The 20,057-nt window shown below is 36.5% G+C and overlaps 1 protein-coding gene across 1 annotated transcript in view; it reads left to right on the forward strand.

Moving 5' to 3' along the window:
- The first annotated feature begins 369 nt into the window (after window positions 1-369).
- LOC149578394 (3-hydroxyisobutyryl-CoA hydrolase-like protein 1, mitochondrial) overlaps window positions 370-20,057 on the forward strand; it is a 36,616-nt gene continuing 16,928 nt past the window's right edge. Inside the window, 1 exon segment of the mRNA XM_089800285.1 lies at window positions 370-712. Within this exon segment, the coding sequence (XP_089656411.1) occupies window positions 370-712 (343 nt within the window).

A 20,057-nucleotide genomic window follows, 5' to 3' on the forward strand; every position in this document is an offset into this window, starting at 1 on the left:
TTCCCACTAGGATGGGGTTGACTAGTGTATAATCTGACCTCCCAACCATGTAGGATGGCATGGGGGCCTACCATACTAGTAGAGATGTACCATGAGCTCCATGAGATAGTATAACATGAGGGTGGGTCATGGGCATGTAGAGCAGTGTTAGCACAGATCTGGGCTTGGGAGCACATCGATGTGATCCTACCACGAGTGCAGCCACAAGAGCGCAGCCAACCTTATATTTTTTGCTATAGAGGTTTCATCCCACAGAGGCATAGTGGAGATGTGACCTATTATCGATGCATTTTTGATGAGGTGATGGCATTCACATGGTGACCATACTGGGAGTTTTAGCGATGGTCAGATTGATGGGAGTTAGACTACATGTGGTATAGCAGATTGCTAGTGGGTCAGAGCACAGACATTGTGGAGCAGTTTTTGATCAGTCACATATGGTGGCAGTTTACAGAGTGGCAGGTGGTATCAGTGAAGACCACTACCTATGCTTGGATGTGCATAGATGAGGGATTGGGATGGCTACCGATGTTGGACTATCAGACAACAGTTCGAGATACAACAGTGCTAGTGGTGACTCCTTGGGATTATTGCCTAGATGTGGCAGATGTAGGGGCTGATCTAGGGTATCTATATGAGATGCAGAGACACCCGTTCCCTCGATTCACACATCCAGATGCTGCACCTATAGGAGTGGGAGGTGGAGGCAGAGGTGGAGGAGGAGGAGGTGAAGGGAGAGGGAGGGGGAGATGTGGTAGGCAGATGGAGGGGGAGAGTTCCCGAGCAGCGCAGAGGAGGATGCAAGCGTAGGCAATGCAGGAGGTGAAGGAGTCATTAGAGTCTGATGGTGATGATGGTGGGGAGGAGGAGGTGCCCTTGAGGAGATGGTGAGTTGTGAGGGTAAAGGCACCTGCAAAGTAGCCATCAAGAGGAGAGGAGCAGGGTGCGATGATCCATGCCTTGGAGGTAGCTCAGGTGACCATTGTAGTACGGGATCAGTAGTTGATGGATGAGCGAGCACGAGTAGATGAGCTGCATCGAGAGTGGGATACTGCGAGGTGAGAGGCAACACATCATGGTGCATGAGCTTCATATTATTATGCCACCTATAGGAGTTTGGTACCACCAGGACAAGGTCTTCCTAATTATTCAGAGTGAGTGGGTAGATCAGAGGGTGTAGTGCAGGCACCGAATAGGAGACAGGCTCCTCCACCAGGGCTAGCACCAGCCATAGAAGGTGGCAGTCAGACATGACATCGAGTGATAGTTGATCTTTGATTTTACCTCATGTATTTTTGAGACATATATCTAGATTTTGGATCTCACATTTGTATATGTACCATAACACATTTGATATATATATATATATATATATGAGATACTGAGTTTATTGATATTCTTGTGTACTTGTCTCAAAATGTATGTTTCAGCTTTCATGTGGTGTTTCAATTTTTGTTTTCAGCTCATGTATGTGTATATGCTAATGTATATTGATTTTGATCTCTCATATGGATGGTAAATACTTAAATGTTTTTATGTGAAAATATGTGACACTTGGATAGATCATATGTGATGATTTTGGATTAACCCCTTGTGATGATAGGATAGCAAAGAAATGTAGCGAAAGATTAAGGATGTGAAAAGACATGAAGAAGCAAAAGGTGAAAGCAGCTAGTGTATATGTCTGCAAAAAGGATAAAGAGAGAGAACTCTTCCCACATGTAGGAATGTGCACCTAGATTAAAAATGACATGAATTTAAAATGCAAGCTACTATGCAAAGTGGTTTACCAGCAAGAAGTGCATAACATTTAGACTCTTAATTTCATTATTGAGCGTTGATTAGGGACATCATGAGATCATACATCCATCACTAGTATAACTATGAGGATATGAATATGATCGATATTAGATAGGTATGTGGAAATCCAATCTAAGCATCATAGACATGTAAGTCAAGATAACTATGCGATTAGATTCCCTAAGTTTAATCTGGCAATATTACACCTGTATCAAGGCATAAGCACCAAGATAACCCCCGAGTGTGGTCTTGCGAAATAGTCAAGGATGATACATTTGTAAGTCAACATGTTGGATAGGACAAGCATAAATGCTTACAACACTATAGACAAACAAAGTATACCCACAAGTAGAAATCAAGAAAGTATGTCCCATGCCCCTAGTCTTCTAGTCAACGACATCCTCGAAAGACTATTAGGGAGGGAACACATGGCAAAGAAACCATCATAGATAGCACACAAAGTAGATAAAGATCAGCATAGCTCAGTTGTTTAAATGTTAAAGTGCGTTTGTGTAAGTCACTTGGCCATTTCTTCAAGACTTGATTCTAATAGTGACAAATATTGTGACATTGGAGACCGTAGGTAAACTATCTGAAAAGTGTTGAGAAACACTTGATGTCAAAGTGGGTGGGGGTAGTGTTGAGAAACACTATTTTGTGAGTTGTCAAAGAAACCCTAATGCACAAGAATACCTCAAAAGGCTAAGTAGATGCCCTCAAGACAAGGACAAGAAACAATTCCAAGCCAGGAAATGTGTAGCAAAGTGGATGATTGAGACTGATAGACATAGGTGCGAGGGTTTCAAATAGCGCATGTTTCCAAGTTTTCACTACTTAACAGTTTTTTTTTTTTTTTTTGAATTTTGAATTTTGAATTTTTGAATTTTTTTGGTGATACATCAAAGTGCCTATTGCTAGATTTTCACTAAGATGATCATTTTTTCAGGGCATTTTCTGATTTTTAGGATTTTTTTCAGGATCATAGATATATACAAGATAGTTGAGTAGAAAGCCTCTAAGTATAGAAATTCTTCAAGTGTAGGATGTTGATAGGCTCTGCAAGTTCTTCACCCTCTGAAGTAGACAATTGATAAGCACCAGACCTGAATGTTGTTGTGATAATGTAAGGACCCAACCAATTAGGTTCAAATTTCCCTTTATGCTCTCGATGTTGCTGATTTTTTGGATTCTCTCTAAGCACGAGTTCACCAACTTGGAACTCATGGGGGTGAACCTTCTTGTTATATTGTGTAGACATGTGCTTTTGATAAGCTCTCATGTGATCAAAAGTAGCCTTGCAACGTTCATCTAGAGTTTCCAATTCTTGTACTCGCATAGCTCTATGATCTTCATCGGTTATTAACCCATGTAAGGAGACACACAAGGAAGGTATCTCAACTTCTAATGGGAGAACAGCCTCAAAGCCATAGAATAGAGAAAAGGGTGTAGCCCCTATAGGAGTACGAATGGTGGTCCTATAGGCCCAAAGTGCCGAATTTATTTGCAACTGCCAATCTTTCCCAGACTTGTGAACTGTGCAGTGTAGGATTTTCAGTAGTGTTTTATTAGAGGCCTCAGCTTGGCCATTCCCTTGGGGATAGTTAATAGAGGACCAGTGTTGCTTGATTTGAAACTTTTTGCATAGCTACTTTAAGTCCTTATTCTTGAACTGCCCTCCATTATCTGTAACAATAGAGGATGGGATACCATATCAGAAAATGATGTGATTCAGTATAAATAGGGCAACATGTTTGCCTGTAGTAGAAGATAATGGTATAGCTTCAACCCATTTAGTGAAATAATCCATTGTTGTGATGATGAATTTATGACCGCTAGATGAGCTTGGATGAATCTTTCCTACCAAGTCAAAGGCCCATTGCTGAAATGGCCAATATTTCACAGAAGGGATTAACTCTCGGTCGGGAGCATGTATCAAGTTGCCATGGAGCTAACATTTCTGATAGGACTTTGCATAGCACATAGCATCAGCTTGCATGGTGGGCTAGTGCTTGCATGGTGGGCTAGTAATAACCTGTCCTAAGTAGTTTTTGGGCAAGTGCAGGGCCATTAGAATGTACCCCACAAATGCCATCGTGGACTTCGGCAAGTGCCTTCTCAGACTCTTCTAGCTCTAAACACCTAAGCAACGTTCCGTCTAGACCCTTCCTATACAAGTCACTAGAGACCAAAATGTAGTGTGAGGCATTACAAAGGAGTTGGCATTTTTGGTTGCGTGTGAGGGTTTTGGGAATAAGCTAATCATGTAGGTAGGAGAAAATAGCCACATAGCGGGAGGAATCATGACCCACAATAGTGTAGATCACCTAGTTATCTGAGGAATCATAGGCTGGATGACGTAGTTCTTCCACCAGGAACTCAAATTGCAATTCATGTTCTTGCAGTTGGAGGATAGATGCTAAGGTGGCCATAGCATCAGCAGCCTTGTTTTCTACTCTAGGAATCTATTGGAATGTTACAAAGGTAAACTAATTCCTTAAAGCATCGATCAACTTTTTATAAGGGATCAACTTGTCATCCTTTGTTTGATATTCATTATTCACTTGGTTCACAACCAGTTGAGAATCCCCATAAATGTGTAGCTCAATTATTCACCATTCAAGGGCCATTTTGATCCCATTTGTTAATGCTTCATACTCTGCAATATTGTTTGTACATGGGAACAATAGTTTGTAGGACTTTGGAATTGTATAATCATGAGGGGAAACAAACAAAATCCCTGCTCCAGCTCCATTTTGTGTGTGGGATCCATCAAAAAACATCTTCCATGTTTTTTCAGTAATGTACATGATCAAGGCATCTGGAAACTCAATTTGCATAGGTGCTACATCTCCAAGTGGGAAGTCAGCCAATTGGTTAGCTATGGCCTGTCCTTTGATTGCCTTATGTTCGACATACTGAATGTCAAATTCAGAAAGAATCATCATCCATTTAGCAAGACGACCAGTAACTATAGCTTTACTTAACAAATATTTCAAAGGGTCTATCTTAGCAACCAAGTGAACTGTATGGGTCAACATATAATGCCAGAGTTTTTGGGAGGCAAAAACTACAGCAAGGCATGCCTTCTCTATACTTGTATAATTTAGTTCATAACCAACCAAAGTTTGACTGATATAGTATATGGCTCTTTCTTTACCCATCTCATCACTTTGGACTAAGAGTGCTCTTAGAGAAGAATTCGTAGCTGAAATGTATAGGATCAAAGGTTTTCCTAGAATGGGTGGCATCAAAACTAGAAGTTTTACCAAGTAGCCTTTGATTTGATCTAAACTTTGTTGACAGTCACTGCTCCAAATATGGGTAGATCCTTTATGCAGATTTTTATTGAAAGGTTGAGCCTTATCAGCTAATTGAGAGATAAATCTTCTTATGGATTCTAGCCATCCTTGCAAACCTCTAAGCTGACTGATAGTTTTTGGTGGAGGCATATCCATGATAGCTTGGACCCTTTCAGGGTCAACCTCAATACCTTTTGCCGAAATGATATAACCTAGCAATTTTCCAGAAGTGACACCAAAGGCACATTTTTTTGGATTTGGCCTAAGTTGGAATTGTTCCATATAGTCCAATATCAAACTAAGGTCTTTGAGATGTGTGTCTCATTTCCTTGATTTTGCCAATGTGTCATCAACATAGTCTTCCATGTTTTTATGCATCATATCATGAAAGATGGTTGTCATTGCTCTTTGATATGTAGCGCCGACATTTTTAAGCCCAAAAGGCATGACATTCCAGAAAAAGGTACCCCATGCACATGTAAAAGCTATCTTTTCATGGTCTGCTAGAGCTATCTTTATTTGGTTATACCCAGAAAATCCATCCATGAGCGAGTAGATCTCATAACCCGCAATCATGTCCACTATCATATCAATGTTTGGTAGTGGAAAGTCATCCTTGGGGCATGCTTTATTGAGATCTCTAAAATTAGTACAAACTCGTATGGATTTGTCATGCTTGGAGATAGGTACAATGTTGGAAATCCACTCTGCATAATCAATAGCCCTAATGAAGTTTGCATTCAATAGTTTTTCTAACTCTGTCTTGACCAGTAGGGCCACATGTGGATGCATTTTTCTCAACTTCTATTTGACAGGCTTGACATCTAGTGAGATTGATAAGTGATGCATGATGAGATCTGTATCAAGCCTTGACATATCAGAGTATGTCCATGCAAAGTTGACCTTCTTATCTTGAAAGAATTGAGTAAACTATGTCTTTTCTTTGTTTGACAAAGATTGAGCTACATGGATAATCTGAGGACATTCTTCTATACCCAAATTGATAGGCTGTGTAGTTTCAATGAGAACCAAAGATCTATCTTGGAAATAGCTTGGCAGACTACCAAGTACCTCATCTGCAGGTGCCTCAGAGAGGTTTTCACCATTAGATATGCCTTTATTTTTACTTTTTTGAGGATCAGACACCACCATAATGTGGTTTTCGCCATCTAATCGCTTATTTTTCCTTTTAATTTTTTGACTGAGGTACATGATATTTGATTCTGTCATGTTAACTGTGTGTTTCCTGGTGGAAGAAATGACAGGTTCAATTGTGTTTAGATAACAAGCGATCTCATAGTCATTTTGGAAAGACAATATTTTAGGTCTTTGATTTTGGATAGACCAATCTATGAGATTTGGGTGAATTAGCGAGAGTGAGGGGGAAGTTTCAATGTGATTGACATAGAAGGAGTCATCTTTGGTGACCTGTGAAGTTAAGCCTATAGAAAATGTCGCAAAGGAGTCTAGCTTAGGAATAATCCTAGAGGAACTAGCATGATTCATTGAGACATGTTGTGAGTCAAAATCATCTGACCCCATACTAGATCGTTCAACTACATTGGGTTGGGTTGTATAGGCATGAATAACATCCACCCCTAGTTCACAAGATGCATCAGAGAGGCTTTCCCACTCATACTCATGAGAATCTGTACTTTGATCCCTAGCTATGAGATGAGCAATATTCTGCCTAATTCGTCCTCTATTTATGTCCTCAGAAGTAGACCCTTATTTTTCCTATTGTTAGGAGGTAGAAGCTTTTTCATTATTAGCAGTCAATATTTCTTCTCCCCAAAGGAGAGAAGTGAGAGGAACAAAGTCTTCATCTTGTGAAGTGGTAGCAAATACTAGAGGGTCATCATCCCCTGATTACCTAGACATGAGCAATCTTCGATCATAGGTTGGTATATCATTGTTTAGCCCAAAGCCTAGACTAGTGGTGTCTCGAGTATCACGACCATGAGTGTGACTTAAAGGTTCAACTAGAGCATTCTTACAACCAGTTAAGGACCCGTGGCCCCGGTAGCCCATTTTTGTCAGAAATTTATAGCCTTTTCCATATCTTTTGGGAGAAATAGGAGTAGTCACTGTAACCTCCTCATCTTCCTCTTCTTTGTAGATCTAGTCCCTAATGACCTGTTCTTCCTTTTCTGCTTCTAGAGGTATGGAAGATTGCATAAAAGTTCCAAAAAGTGTCATAGCAGAAGCAGAAGAGTTCTTTGCAATAGTTGGTTTCCTATAGGACCAAGGGGAAATTGGTAAGGCAGAAATATAGTCCAAAGTGTACTCACCCATACCAAGGCTCATCATTTTCAGTTTTTGTTCGCATTCTATGAAAGATGGTGCTAGTTCATGAGAAGAGTGATTGTGTGGGACTAGTGTTTCAGCAACAGATAATGTGTTGATAGACATGGAGTTGTCACTGGGGACAACTACTTCAGTACCATTAAAAGGGAACTTAATGCACTGATGGTACATAAAGGGTACTACTTGCATATTGTGAATCCATGGTCATCTCAACAACAAATTGTATGCAAGTGGTATGTCTAAGACTTGGAAAATGGCATTCTTCTCAACTAGACCAACTCTGATTGGAAGTACAATTAGACCTTTAGAAGGCTTTTCGACCTCATCATAGGCCTTTATAGTGATCTTGCGATTAGGATCAATGGCAAATTCAAACATGCCCAACTGTTGGATTAAATTGAATGAAATGATATATAACCTTTCACCATTGTCTATCAGGACTTGGTGGACATGGGTACGAAATATTTGAACTCCGACGTGAAGAGCAAGGTTATGGGGATGACTGAGAGCTCGGTCATCTTCTTTAGAAAAGGTGAGATAGAGAGGTGAGGAGATGTGGTTCACCATAGCTTGGAATTTTTCTACATCAATATCTATGGGAACATTGGCAGAATGTAAAGCTTTCTCAAGGATATCCCTATGCAAAGGAGATAACTCTAGCAATTCAAAAATGGAGATTTGTGCTTGTGTGCATTGCAATTGGCTAACAAGATCATAGTTGGAGATTTTGGAAGTAATTGGTTTCTTAGATGATGAAGCATTTTTAGGATTATTAGCAACTTTTAGGACAACCTTAGATTGCCCCCTAGTGACAGCGTTAAGTGGTTCACCCTAAGAAGATGAAGACTCAACCACTCGGAGTACCACCTTAGGTCTAGTATTAGTATGATCTTGAGGAGTGGATCATGTCCTTAAGACCACTCTTGGTTGTTCATCTTCAGTGTCATAATTTGGCCAGTTTTCATTGTTGGAGCTTGTCATACATATGTATTCAACGGGCTCAAGCATGCCTATAACATAATCAGTGTTAGTGTAAGCATAAATGATTTTGGCATCATGATTCTTTTTGGCAGCTACCCTTGAGGTCTCACCCTTTTCGTATTCAAGTAATGGTTTTTGGAAAGCCTTATGATCAGCATTATTAGGAAGGCCATTTGTAACAACTTTGCCAGCTTTGATGAGGTCTTGAATTACATCTTTGAGTTTGAAGCAATTTTCTGTGTTATGTCCTTTACTTCGGTGATAGCTACAAGTATGATCTTCTCTCCACCATGGAGGTCTAACAGGTGGATCATAAGGACATGAGTTGTCTGGTAAGGTAACCAATTTGTTTGCAATTAAGGTTTTTAAAACCACTTCATAAGGTTTGACCATAGGTGTGTAAACACGTCGCTTCCTCACAAATTTAGAGCCTTTGTCAAAGGGTTGCACAGCTTTGAACCTTCTTGTTGTTTTGTTGCATAGATGGCATTGGAAAGGTTAAATGTAGGCTCCTTGGTCTTAGGAGTGTCCACTACTCTGTCATTGACAACATACTTGTTTTTGTTCCAAGGTTTTCCTTTGTCTTTACCATTTCCATTGTTAACTCTATCCTTGTTTATGGCAATGTCACCTCTTTTGATAGCAACATCTTCTATGTGATATGTACTTTCGACCATGGTGTTGAAGGATTTGAATAACTATTTTCTTAGATCAAAGTATAATTCGGTACCAGCATATTGACAAAAATGTCAATTTTTTCAGCCTCAGGCACTTACCGAGGATATCGAGAGTATAAAGATCTCCATTGTTGAAGGTATATTGCAAAAGTTCTCCTAGTTTTTGTTTGATGTTGAATAAGTCTAGCATAATCACAAGATGTTGAATGTTGTATGAATATTGCTGGATAAAGTGTTGTGCAAGTTCATCAAACATCTTGAGAGGGGGACTCAATTTGGTAAACCATTCCATGGCTTGTCCTCTCAAACTTCTGGGGAACAGACGCATAAGAAAGGTGTCTTCATGTATAAAGTCCATGCTAATAGCATAGAAATGTCTTACACGGTCATGAGGGTCACCATTTCCATCATATTTGTCATACTTAGGAACCTCTATATCCTTAGGAAATGGTAGCATGTATAGACTCCTATCAAATGGAAGAGCGCAAATTGATTCAACAAATGATGTTTTAGGTGGCTCTTTTGAAGTTTGTAGTTGTGCAAATTATTTCCTTAGTTCTTGTATTTCTTCTCTTAAGATTTCAGCCTCAGTGGGATCTCATTTTGGAATAATATGCTCAACATTAAAACCTTGAGGGACTTTTCATCCCCTAGCTGCCATGTATCAAAAGTATTGGTCTCTATTTTCCTCTAAAGCTCTGAGCATTAGTTTTTGGGCAAAGCCATCTTGTTGAAATTTGATCACGTCTTCGCTAGTTACTTCTTCATCACTATCATGATGAGATGGTTTAGGTGAAGGACATGTGCTAGTGGCAGCTCTTGGAGTCCTTGGAGGCATGTGATTACTATCATTGTTCTCAAAAGGATTTCGAGGACAAGTTCCTTTATATCCTTCATAGCACACCTGATTGTCAGTTTCAACTTATTGGTTTTCTCTCTCCATAGCGTATATAGCCTCCAAAGTCTTTTGGTTTTCACATGCTTGTTCTTCTAATCACATTTAATTTCATCAAGGTGCACCATAGTGACTATACCACTCATATCTTTAGGTGTCTCAAAGGGTGTACCAAACAGATTTTCAAAACTATAAAGTGGGTTGTGCCAAATGTTGGCCGTTTGTGTTTGAGCAAATTCAAGATTCTTATCACAAGGTTGCTTATGAGGATGTTTGGGTGGTGTTTCCAATTGCTTAAAAATGAAAGGCGTGTGGCTACTATTACCAACTTGATATCTAGTTGTGACCAGCATGTAAAGAGTTGTCTTTGCTTAGTAGGACAAGAAAAGTGAGCCGAATTTGAAGCTTTTACGATCAAGACTAGTCACTTGTCAAAATGTGATAGATGGCTTATCAAATAGTGCTCAAGATCTTACAACACGGGTGACTCGAGCTGAGCGGACAAGCAAGAAGCTCAATAGTGGATAGCTAGAATAAAATAATAGCTGAATTTTGACAAGTGATTCATCAAGACATTTCAAGACTTACATTCGACAAACTAAACCCATCTTTTCAACCTAGGATGAATTCTTCACACACTGATACGTAGCCAGGATCAAGGGTGACCAACGTGACGCTCCTTAGACCAAATAAATCCAATTGCAAACTCTATTTTTCACCCAAAATGACTCTAGGTGATACTTTCTCAAAAGGAGGGAGGCATAAGTTCAGTAAATAGTGCCGCATGACAGAATTTTAACAAGGGTGCTACACTTTTTTTCTAAGTGACAGATATTTGAACTGAGTGCGAGAGAATTTTAATGACAGTGCGACAAAATTTACTATCGACATTCGGTAGACTTTTGTGTAAAAATATGTCGTGCGATATTTCTCATGAAAGCGTGTGATAGAGTGCCAGTTTTGTGCAAAAAAAAGGTCAATTTTTGGTTTGAAGTTCATTTCAATTTGTCAATCAGATAGTTGTTTCAATCAGACAGTGTTTCGTTTCAGTTTGTATTAGTAAATAGCAAGGTTTGCAAACAGTAAGTGTTTTAACCTTGTCAACATGCATTTGGGATATCAGAACGACCTTCCTAACAACTTTTTATTAGAATGTTTATGTTGCAAGGACATTAACACTGGTCAAAACATAAAAAACAATAGCCAAATAATCTACCTTAGAGTAAAGGTTCATTACTCAACAACTTGGCCCATGCTTGATGCTCCTTTGCCTCACACCAAGTGGTTTTCCACAAGAGATATTGGATTTGTCATGGAAGTTCCATAAGCACAACCAAGGGAACACATATGGTGAGTGTAAATCTTGGGGTGATCTGGGTAGTCCACTAGGATCGATCCTTGACCAAGAAGTTGAGCGACTAAAAAGGGTAGTTACTAACTTAGGGTTTTTAGATCAGGCTTTTGTTCATAGTGTTCCTCTTGCTCCCAATTATGGGACACCTCACCTTGTGATGAGTAACCGATCTTGCAACCACAAGAGTACCTTAAGCATTCTTGCCTAGTGATCTCCCTATGGTCGAAATCCCATAAGTGATCACACTAGGTGAAGACAAACACTACCTCTACCAAAGTTTTGTGTCCTTGGTAGCCTTGAGTTTATAGTGGGTTGTAGAGCCAGGTAATCGGCTTGTCCCCACTTGGGTCATTCCTCTCATGTTGTCTGAGAGCAGGCTCTCTAAAGGATTCTAACTACACAGAGTGGATCAACTTTCGGAAGTCCAGATTTCTGGTTCACCACAAGGGTGAAGAGCATACTCTCCTATTCCAATTGTTTTCTCCCAAACATGCCAAGAAGATTTAGTTACCCCTTTCTTTTGAAACCAAATGGCAAGTCAAGATTTCTAATTCACCACGAGGGTGAAGAGCATACTCTCCTATTACCAAAAGACTCCAATCACAAGTTTTATGTGCCTATAAAATGAACAATTATTCAATGCCGCACATGGAAATAAAAAATCAAGCAAATTTGGGTTTTATGCTTTGGGTAGCCCTGCAAACAATGTTAGTAGCCCTTGCGCATTTGAAGCTTTGAATGCGTTCTTTTGTATGCAAGGTTTCAATTTTTCTTCACAAAGAGGGCAACCTGCAATCACAACTCGTTAGCCCACAAGTTAGCACAAAATAATCACAAAAACTGTGAATTAATCCTCTGTATAATAGCCTAGAAATCTGCTTAAAAACAACAATCAACCAGCTAAGAAGAAATTTGATCAAATCCCTCAAGGAACGAGCAAAAAAATTTCCAAGCGTTAATTTTTTTGTTGAACAAATGTCGTACAATACTTTACAGCATACCAGGGCAATACTTTATGTTCAAGCGATACTTTTTTCTCAGTCATGCGACAGAGTTTTGCACAGAGGGTGACAGAATGCAGGTTCAAGTGTGACCTTATTTCCAAAAAATGTGTCGCATGACAGTATTGTGAACTGTCACACAATACTGGAAAAATGTTGCCCAACACTACGACTGTAAAAAAAAAAGAAAAATGTAGAGCAGTAAGGGAAATGCAAACAAAAATAGGAAAATGCAGGGCAAAACATACAGTCCAGCCCCACGATGGGCACCAAAAATGTACACTAGAAATGTCACACTCTAAACCCTTCTATCCAAATGATTCCATGAGTTGGAATGTTTGGATACCAACTTAGAGCTCCCTATCCATGGAGTGCAAGAAGCTAGTATTCAAGAATGAAGGCTCTCAGCCAAGCCTTAGAAAAGTTCTTCTTTCTAGTAAACCATGCAACAGGAGGTTCTTTGAGACAAGAGAAAGAGTGCAAATATCTTCAAGGAATCCCTCAAGTATGCAATGCAAGATGGAAGACTAAACTAGAATGGAAATGCAAGATGTAGCTATGCTAGAATATTAATGAGAGTGTTACAATACTATTATTTAAACTATGTGAGATTATTACAAGAATGAAAGCTAAACTAACATGCAACTATGCTAAGAATTCCATATGATCTTATGCTAATATGATGGAATGAGAGAATGTAGACAAGGAGTGAGAAGTTCTCCACAAAGCTCCCAAGAAACCTATTAGAAAACTTGTAGCATAATAATATTCAAAAGATGGATCCTTTGAGGGGGAAAGCTCTCTCCCTTTTAAAGTCGTACGGACAATAGAGATCAAGATGAAGATGGTGGATGATCAATGGTGGAATTCAAAAATAGGTATGATCCATGTGTACACACAAGTCAACCAATAGAATATAAGTTGACTTGTCATATAAGACAAAAATCACAAAGCCTTTTCTTTTAAATGCAAAATAGAAAAAGGACTTTATGTGTGCACTTTAAGTGGGTTAGAAGAATGGGGTCTTTTATTTAATTAAAAGGGGACATGTTCTTTTAATCAAATAATGAACTTAGGATAGCATAGTAAAACTATAGTTTATAATCAAATAAATTGATTATTAGCAATTTGGTCTAGGTAAATGATTAAATTAATTTAGCCAAAATGCTGAGAAGGGGGCTAATAGTCTAGATGACTATTTTTAGGTGATTACACTTATGACATGTTGTGTTGTCATCAATGCCAAAGAGGGAGATTGTAATAATTATTCAATTGTATATTGTCATTGATGTTACATAAATATTACACTCTAACCAAGAACTACCTATAGTAATCAAGCTTAGAAGACTTTAGCATTAGTTGAGAAGAAGTTCAGTATAAGCCAAGTTTAGTGATGTAGTATAAGCTGAGCTAGGTCAGTCATTGAAGGATTCTTGTGTAAACTGAGTTAGGTCGGTTACCAAAGAATTTGAAGCATAACTCCAACCAATTTTAACATTAAATTTTATTAACTTAGGATAATGGTCCATGATAGGTCCACAATAATAAGATAATCTTTTGGAATTTGAAAAGGAAAAACAAGTATTCTACAAATAAAATTATTAGATAGATAACTAGAAAATATAAACAAAGAAAATGTATTTGTCGGTGATGCAATATTTCTAACAGCCCAAGGATTCTCCTAAATCAATCTCACAAGAAAATTTTATTCATGATGGTACCTTCAGATAGTCCATTATTCCTCTTAATGATGAATATAAAGAAAAGGCTACTTTGGCATGGTTGTATAGAGGAGTAGATGAAGGACAAGAGGTGAAACATTGTGAAATCTCACCTAAAAAGTATGGAAAAAGATACAAACTAATGTAGAAAATGAAATTCAAAGGAAAGGTTCATGTTTAAGAAAATGATGAAGGATTAGTGGAACTCATTAAAGCTAAATTCAAGAATCTTGAGGAAATAACATGTCTAGGTTTTAGGATAGTGTCATTTTACTTAAGAGGAATTATGAGGAAAGCTCATATGAGAAATATCTATTTCTTTATCCTAAGAAAATCTCCAATTTACTTCATGACCATATGGAAAAACCCTAATAGGTAAATAAAACTAAAAGATATGGTAGTTCTAAAGGGATAACTTTATTTATATAAATTACACCAAAACAACTACATGTCATACAAATGACTAATCTAAAATACCAAGGGGAACTCTATGCACCTCTACACTTTCAAAAGGGTGAATCTAGTCAAGAACAAGTGATGGAAGGAATTGAATAGACTAATGAGAAATATCAAGAAGATGATGAAAGTGGAGAATGGGTACTAGGACTATAGGTGGTACTTCAATTGGCCTCTAGATAGTCGAATGGATTCCTAAGTATATTAGTTGGGTCACTATTTGAAGCAACTATAGAAAAGGATATAGATGTTTTTCATAGCTATGAGAACAAACAAAAGTAAGAGAAGGGTTTGGTATTAGATGAGATGAGTTAGATTATAATGATATTGATGTGTCCTTCTCTAACAACGCTAGATTTTATGGTGATTTTTACCTTTGGATGAAATTTCTCTAGGAATAAACTTGCTATTCCAAGATTTTGGTGATCTTACCATGAACTAACTCAAATCAATCAATTCCTCACCCCTTATGCACCCTAAGCTAATTGATGGAAAACCCAATGATGAATCCATTAAAGTCCCTATGTTCTAAAATGAATATACTATAGAGTGTTACCTTAACACTATAAAAAATGTAACACCTTCCACTAGTGAACCAACAATGAATATGGTAGAGGAAGAAAACAAATATATTACTCTCAAAATAAAAAATAAAAAGAATAAGTAGTTTGATAGCAAAAATCATATTGTGTCAGTATCAAGACATAAAATAATAAGAATATATATATATATATATATATATATATATATATATATAAAGGTAAAAACCTCCTTGAGCCATCTAATGATGAGATGTTTGATGTCCTCATGAGTCACTACCAAGAGGGATCACAATTATAATAGAACCAATAGAGCCATACACTAGGAGCATAAGATAATCCACATATTATACACATAGCTCAATCCATGTTAGAGGAAGAGAAGAAAGAATTCATATATTTCTTCAAAGAGAAAAAAACAACATTTCCATGGGTATATTCTGATATGTTGGGTTTAGACCCTAATCTAATCATGCACCACTTGTTTTTTTCACTTGGAGTCAAACCCATGAAGCAAAAGCTAAGAAAGATGCACCCTCATGTAGAATTGTTGATCAAGGAAGGACTAGAAAAATATTGAAGGTATCATTCATAATAGTTATATATTATGTTGAGTAGATCTCTAACATTGTATCAGTATCAAAGTTAGATAAATCAATAAAGGTATGTACAGACTTTAGAGACATGAACACAACATGTTTGAAAGATGATTTTTTGCTCCTAAATATTTATATGATAGTGGATATGACTTTAAGTTATGAGATTTATTCGATAATGGATGAATTTTATAGATATAATTAAATAAAGATAGCATATAAGATCAAGAAAATATCACTTTCACTTGTTCTTGGGGAACATCTTGTTGGAATATCATGCTCTTTGGTTTGAAAAAAATAGAGTCAACATATTAGCATGCTATGATGACTATTTTTCATTATATGATATACAAAATTATGGAGGTATAATGTCTCATTAGGGAAGCCAAAAAAAATTAACCCATTGTGTAACAATGATTACAAAACACTATGTTTTCTTAAAATTCTATGCAACGCCAAGATAACAATGTGGAAGCATATAACTCATACATGTAAAATACACATTGATTATTACAAATATAATTTCCATTTCTCAAAGGTTCTGTCACATTGAATCATATTTGAATAATTATTTTTAATTAGTTGAACTAGAAGTACAATGTACACATCAATAAATGAATAGCATAACATAATATTATAGTGAATACATAAGTAAAAATGATACAATGAAGTACATCTAAATACACATCCACTGCACATTTTGCAAGATATGTATGATAACCAAATACAATACATCATCACATAGGATCTCAAGATACAAATGCATGGTACATATATAACATTTGAATAGAAAGTCACCAAGAAATAGGAATAAAATTGATACAACTACCACAATATATCATCTAACATTGGTGCCAATCTATGGAGGACCCCAATGGTAAGAGAGTCACTTCCTCCCAACCTCGTAATAACCTAATTAGGTGTACTTCCACCATATATAAAATCCACACACAAATATCAAATTAGGAAAGGGATCCTAAAAGATCTCTCTAGCTCAAGGGTACCACAAATTACTAATAAAGAAAAGGTAGCAAATATTTAAACAATAAAATCAATCAAAACCAAACCCACATACCAAATTAAACAACCAAATATGAACTCCAAAGAAAATACTAAAACCAATGAAGAACAACCACTAAAAGAATAGAAACTTTCACGTCAAAATATAGATCACAAAAATAATAATAACCAATGAATAAATATTAACAACCAATATATACCAACCACCAATAATAAATAAAACCCAACAAAAGTAACATTTACCTAAGTCAAATAAAAAATCTATGGAGGAGACTTGTGCTACATATTAGGAGTTTCATCATATGGTCAAAGTACTTGAGTTACCCTAGACTAGTCTCTTTGATGAAGGGTATTCCACTCAACAACATAAACATATAATAGAAATAGAGAGATAACAAGTTGTGAGAACATAAAGTTGGGTTCATATTATCTCCAAAAGTATGAAATTACAAATTTTAGAAACACAACAGGCAAAGAAAATAATCTTTATTCTATAGTGACCACCAAAAACCCTAGACTTCCCTAGACAACCCTATGAGCCTTCTTTATATAGACAATTTTCCACTTCCCAAGAAGGTTCTAGAATTTTAGCCCAAGACCCTTAGCCCAACCGACCATACATTATTATAATTTTTCATATTTTATTAGAATAGAGTCAATCCAAATAATTTCATTTTTTATAATTTTAGGTGGCACAACTTTCAAAGACCAATAATCATCAATCATTACTTTGATTGAATATTATTACCCATTTTAAGAAATGACACCTCCTAAACTACAATCCATATCTCATGCAAGCTCTAGTTAGCTATAGTTGGACCCCTTTTTAGAGCCTTTAATGTTAGAAATAGATAATACTAAGAGGGGGGTGAATCAGTATTCTATAAAATTTTGCCCACGACTAAACATTGTTACTTACTTTATAACATTAATATGAAAGTAAACCAACAATACTCAATAGTAAATATAACCATACACATAGGGAACTCATAACACCATTATTTTTTAACTAGGGAAACCCTGGCCAAGGGGAAACCATAGTGGGGATGATACCCATAAGATGATTCACTAAGCAATAGGATCCTATTAAGGATATTGGCCCTATTAGGAGTCTATGAAATACATATAGTGTCTCAAGTCCCTATTAGGATACTATGCCTTGTTAGAAGCCTCAAGCCTATTAGGAGTTGGTAGAACAAATATAATGTATGCAAGAAGAGCCCACTACCCTAACATGCAATTATACAATTCAATTCTTCACAAGATAGATATGCATACAATACTTTCTTTACTACTATAACTCACACTTGCTCTGATCATACATTAGATCTTGCATCACATAAGGCTTGCATAATATTTCACATCACATCAACAAAATCTCATGAGTTCTTACAACTAAACAATAACTATACAATATAAGATCTCTACTTATACCTTGCACATTCACAAATTACTACACGATCAGCTTCCATGTCTTCACTTACTTGACATAATATAAAATAACTTATGGATTATTATCCACATAGTTGGGTCATCATAACTTAGCAATTATTTTGTAACCAAAATAATTCCTTAAGTCGTACATCTTTGTTTACTGATATGCTATGTTATGCTCTATTAAATACTTGCACTGGTATTTTAACCATAACTTGTGTTGTACTATACATACACATCTAAACACTTAATAAAATCATCATGATATTGTCATGGAAATTACCTTAACTATTCATAAGCTAACTCTCAACGAGTTGCCCAAACTCTTAAGATCTATTCACTATACTGCTACAAATTGTCTAAAACTTAGACAATTTTCTATCTCTAAAAGCATAAATGAAATGCTGACTAAATGTTTCCATAAATGAAAACCATCAAGACATCTATCTAATCATATTTCCAATAATCTCCCCCTTTTGCATTGATGGAAACATTTGGGAAAATTGGTGAAGTCCCAAAATTATTTCATACATGTCAAAAAAACAAAAATAAAGTAACTACAAAATTGCTTTCAAAACATAACAATTTTATTATGTTTAGATGAATCATTATATTCCTTATCACTTCTTTACATTGATACATACATAAGCTCCCCTTACATATACATTTAAATATATACAATATTCTCTACATAATACTCCCCCTTTGACATCAATGACAAAGGTGTCAAAAACTAGATAACAAAATTTGCTACCTATTGATGATCAACTTGTCATTCTAGATATATAATCTGCAAAATCAAACTTCATCCTATCTATATCCTTCTTCCAGTTGCCTTGGATTGTATCTAATATACTAATGAGTGCACAAAGTGCATAAGATGCCGCTTTAACTGCACTCAAGTCAGTATAGAAAAATTTGTCATAGGTTGTCTTCATTGCAAGATATTCCTCCAACTGCTTCTACAAAATGACAACTTTGGGTGTCAAATATTCTCTAAAAATAGAGAATCTCCTTGATACCTTCTCCTTTTCAAACTCAATGTTTCTGAGAGCATTGTGAATCTTCTCAATTTCAGTTTTAGAATCTTCAATTCTAACCTCTAGTTATTGCAATCTAGTAGTGAGTATCTAAAGCTCACTCATATGGCCTTTGATCTTTGCATCAAAATCTAATAAGTAATTGTAAGACACCACACACTATTTATACAACTTCTTACCCTCATCTAAGCTCTCCCTTGGTTCCTTTATACATAAATCTAAGATTTTCATATCATTTCTAACATTTGTGCATACCATGTCAAACATTGATGCATCATGTTGTGTCTATGCTTACACAATTACTACTCCAACTAAAGTTGTGAACTCCTTGTCAAAGGTCTTCATGAAATTGTTTGCCTTAACTTGCAAGTCTAGATTTGCTACAATTGTGGAAACTATCTTTTGCATCTACTCTAAGATATCAGCTAGAATCTTCTCCAAAGATTTTATTGATTTTTTTTCCTCAAACAACTTGCTCAAGGTGCCCATTAGCTCTTTCTAATCTTCATCATCAGATGGACGAGGTATTTTTGTTTATGTTCTAGCTATTGATACCACTGAAGGTATAGTATCCTTTATCTTTTTTTCCTCTTCTTTCTTCCTCTTCTTTTCCTCTTCTTCTTTTCTCTTCTTCTCCTCTTCTTCTTTCTTCTTCTTCTCCTCTACTTCTTTCTTCTTCCTTTGTTCATCTTCTCTCTGTTTATTTTCCTCTATTTCTTTTCTTTTTTGTTATTCTACTTCTTATTTCCTCTCTTCTTATTCTTCCTTCCTCTTATTATCTTCCTCATCATCTGAGTTGATTTATGCAATAATATTGCCAACAATAGATTGGACAAATGTTACAAAGGGATTTTCTTTGACATCTACTATTATGTGTGTACTATCCACTTGCATGGATTCAATACCCATAACAATGTGAGGTGGTGAAGGTGTCTAT

Source organism: Cupressus sempervirens, chromosome 1 (assembly GCF_028749045.1).
Source record: "Cupressus sempervirens isolate cs-2001-9-10 chromosome 1, ASM2874904v1, whole genome shotgun sequence".
Taxonomy (NCBI): Eukaryota; Viridiplantae; Streptophyta; class Pinopsida; order Cupressales; family Cupressaceae; genus Cupressus; species Cupressus sempervirens.